The following is a 2,876-nucleotide window of genomic DNA, read 5'->3' on the forward strand; positions in this document are numbered from 1 at the left end:
TCAAACTTCTTTTCAAAAAATTTAAAGCTTGTCGACTATGTAAGTTCCTTCTTGGAACTAATTAGATGACTGAGCGGAGTTACAGAAAAGGATTATAATCATTCATTTCAGGCTGTATTGCCTACTTAAAATGTCAGTCAGCCAGCAGTGCGTTTTAATCAAAATTCAGCTTTAATACCAGTAATTAAAAGAAATTTATGCTATATTTTTGGGAAAGGAATCAAATGTTGTTGACAAGTAATGAAGACAACCAATTAAATTCATGACTTAATGCTTTAATGTAGTAATAAATTGCGAGGTCCTGCCTTTCGGCAGTTGCCTCTTCATCATAAATTAATTGCTTACGCAACGAACGGAAAAGTCTTAAAGTAATTATATACAAAAATACAATTGATAAATATGAGAATTTAAATCCGAGTAATAAGAATCCGAATATGTACTATGTACGGAACCGAAAGTTGCAAAGAATAAAGTTACTATCGGTATACGGGGTGGCACTAAAAATAATACCTAATAACTATATACACTACATATGATAATGCGAGATAAAAATAATTAAGAAGCAATAGAAAAAATTAAAAAACTATGTACAGCAGTTGATTCGACGGGGTGATGGAGTGTCGACCAATGAGAGACGACGTGTTGTGACTGCGGTAGGAACGCCTGGAAATAAATAAACAGCCGGAGAAAAAGTAAAGCGGCTGGTCTAAGCAACGTCGACCAATGAGAAACAAGTATTCTAATAAATTGAAATCGCAAAAGATTTGATAAAAAATTAAATTCATGACCAGAGATGCCAACTTGCTTCGGAAACGAATAAATATTTTCGAGTGGTAGTTTAATGATTGTGATTCCTTATTTAATAAATTCAATTTACAGTAAAACCCCGGTTATCCGAGTCTCCGCTTTAACCGAGCTGTCAAATATCTCTGCGATTTTTTTGTTTTGTTTTTGCTTCTACATATTCTATTTTTTTAAACTACCGAAAAAAATTCTGAGCTTGATCGCACAAACACTGAGAAAAACAAAATCCGTCAGCACTACTCCGCTTACTTTGCATTGTATCACTCACCGCTCCACCCCTCCCCTTCTTTTGAAAGAAGAATATTGCGACACTCAGTTTCAGGGTTCAAAAAGAGAAGCATGAAACGAAAGAGAGTACGCTGAATTCTTTTCGTTTTCTAGTCATATGACCCACCCCCCTTACCACCAAATGGTTTCGACTGGTCACATGATTCCCTCCCTGGAATCGGGAAATTGTATTGCGGGAAAAAGTACAGTGGTTACATTCAGTCAATTCTACAGATTCGAAATGAGTAGCAATAAGAGAAAGCGAGTTGTTGTTTCTATAGAAATAAAATTAGTAGCAATTCAAAGATTAGATAAAGGTGAAACAATAAAGATATATCGAGACTTCTCGGAGTCGGAGAAGTTACTATTGGCGACTGGAAAAGAAATGAAATAGAAATATGGAGTGCAGAAAAGGCTAATTGCAGTTTACGAAAAACAATGAAAAAGTGCGAATTCGAAAAAACATCCGAATCATTATTCCTATGGTTCACACATTTGAGAGAAAAGGGAAGTCCAATATCAGGGCCTATGCTACAAGCAAAAGCATTGGACTTTAATAAACTTTTCTATGCTGGAGAAGATTTCACTGCTAGTAGTGGATGGTTGGATCGTTGGAGAAAGAGATATGGAATTCGTCAATTAAATTTATCGGGAGAAAAGTTATCAGCTGACTGTGAGGAGGTGATTAAATTCAAAGAAAATTTTAAAAATTTCATTGCAAAAGAAAGTCTGAAAATGGAGCAACTTTTCAATTGCGGTGAAACAGGACTTGACTTTAGAATGTTGCCTTCAAAAACTCTTGCGGCAAAGAATGAAAGGTCAGCTCCGGGGTACAAGATAAGTAAAGAAAGGGTAACAATATTAGCATGTTTGAATGCATCTGGAAACCTAAAACTAAGAACAATGTTGATTGGCAAGTCGAAAAAACCTAGAGCATTTAAGAACGTTCATGTTCCAAGTTTACCAGTGTATTACAAAAATCAAAAAAGTTCTTGGATGGATGCGGATTTGTTCAAAAAATGGTTTTTTGATGAATTCGTTCCTAACGTAGAGACATTATTAAAAAATCAAAATCTTCCAAGGAAAGCAATATTACTGCTTGACAATGCTCCATGTCATCCGAATGATGATGAATTGGCCAGTGACAACATTAAAGCCCTTTTTTACAGCCCAATGTCACATCACTTATTCAGCCTTTAGATCAAGGTGTTTTGGAGAACATGAAGAGAAATTATCGAAAGAAATTACAAAAATTTCTTATTGAAGGAATTGAGGAAAATAAAAGTGTTCCTGAGACACTTAAAAGTTTAAATGTAAAGGATGCTGTCTACTGGATAGCTGAGGCATGGGATGAAGTAAAATCAGACACCATAAAAAAGTCGTGGAGGAAAATTATCGATACACAGAGTACAGAACATCACGGAAAGTCCAATGAATGTAGTGATGAGCTTTTGGATTTAGTCATTAAACTGCCACTAGCTGAGCCAATAAACGAAGAGGGTGTACGTGATTGGATAAATGCTGACGAGCAACAAGAAATTACGGATGAAATGATCGTCAATACTGTGAATAAGGAAGAGGAATCTAGTGATGAAGACAGTGAGGATGAAAATCGATATATGAAAATTTCGCATACAGATGGATTAAAAGCTATCGAAAGTGCTATTGAATACATAGAACAACAAGAAGAAGCAACACCAGCAATCCTGTTATCTTTAATAAAATGGCGAAACATTCCTGCGGAAAAACGCCAAAGTAAAGTTATACAAAAAACAATTAAGGACTTTTTTAAGTAAGAACTCCTT

The 2,876-nt window shown here is 35.3% G+C and overlaps 1 protein-coding gene across 1 annotated transcript; it reads left to right on the plus strand.

The window, feature by feature from the left end:
- Positions 1–1,509: 1,509 nt before the first annotated feature.
- On the plus strand, positions 1,510–2,271 carry LOC139426512 (jerky protein homolog-like). The gene has a single exon (XM_071185733.2). It carries the CDS (start codon positions 1,510–1,512, stop codon positions 2,269–2,271), a length of 762 nt encoding a protein of 253 aa, XP_071041834.2.
- The last annotated feature ends 605 nt before the right edge of the window (positions 2,272–2,876 follow it).

This window comes from Parasteatoda tepidariorum, chromosome 5 (genome assembly GCF_982258835.1).
Source record: "Parasteatoda tepidariorum strain Cologne lab strain chromosome 5, Ptep-v5.0, whole genome shotgun sequence".
Taxonomy (NCBI): domain Eukaryota; kingdom Metazoa; phylum Arthropoda; class Arachnida; order Araneae; family Theridiidae; genus Parasteatoda; species Parasteatoda tepidariorum.

What these genes read in the sequence shown, in the direction of transcription:
- LOC139426512 (XM_071185733.2), top strand. Translation starts at nt 1,510, where the DNA reads ATGAAAAAGTGCGAATTCGAAAAAACATCCGAATCATTATTCCTATGG.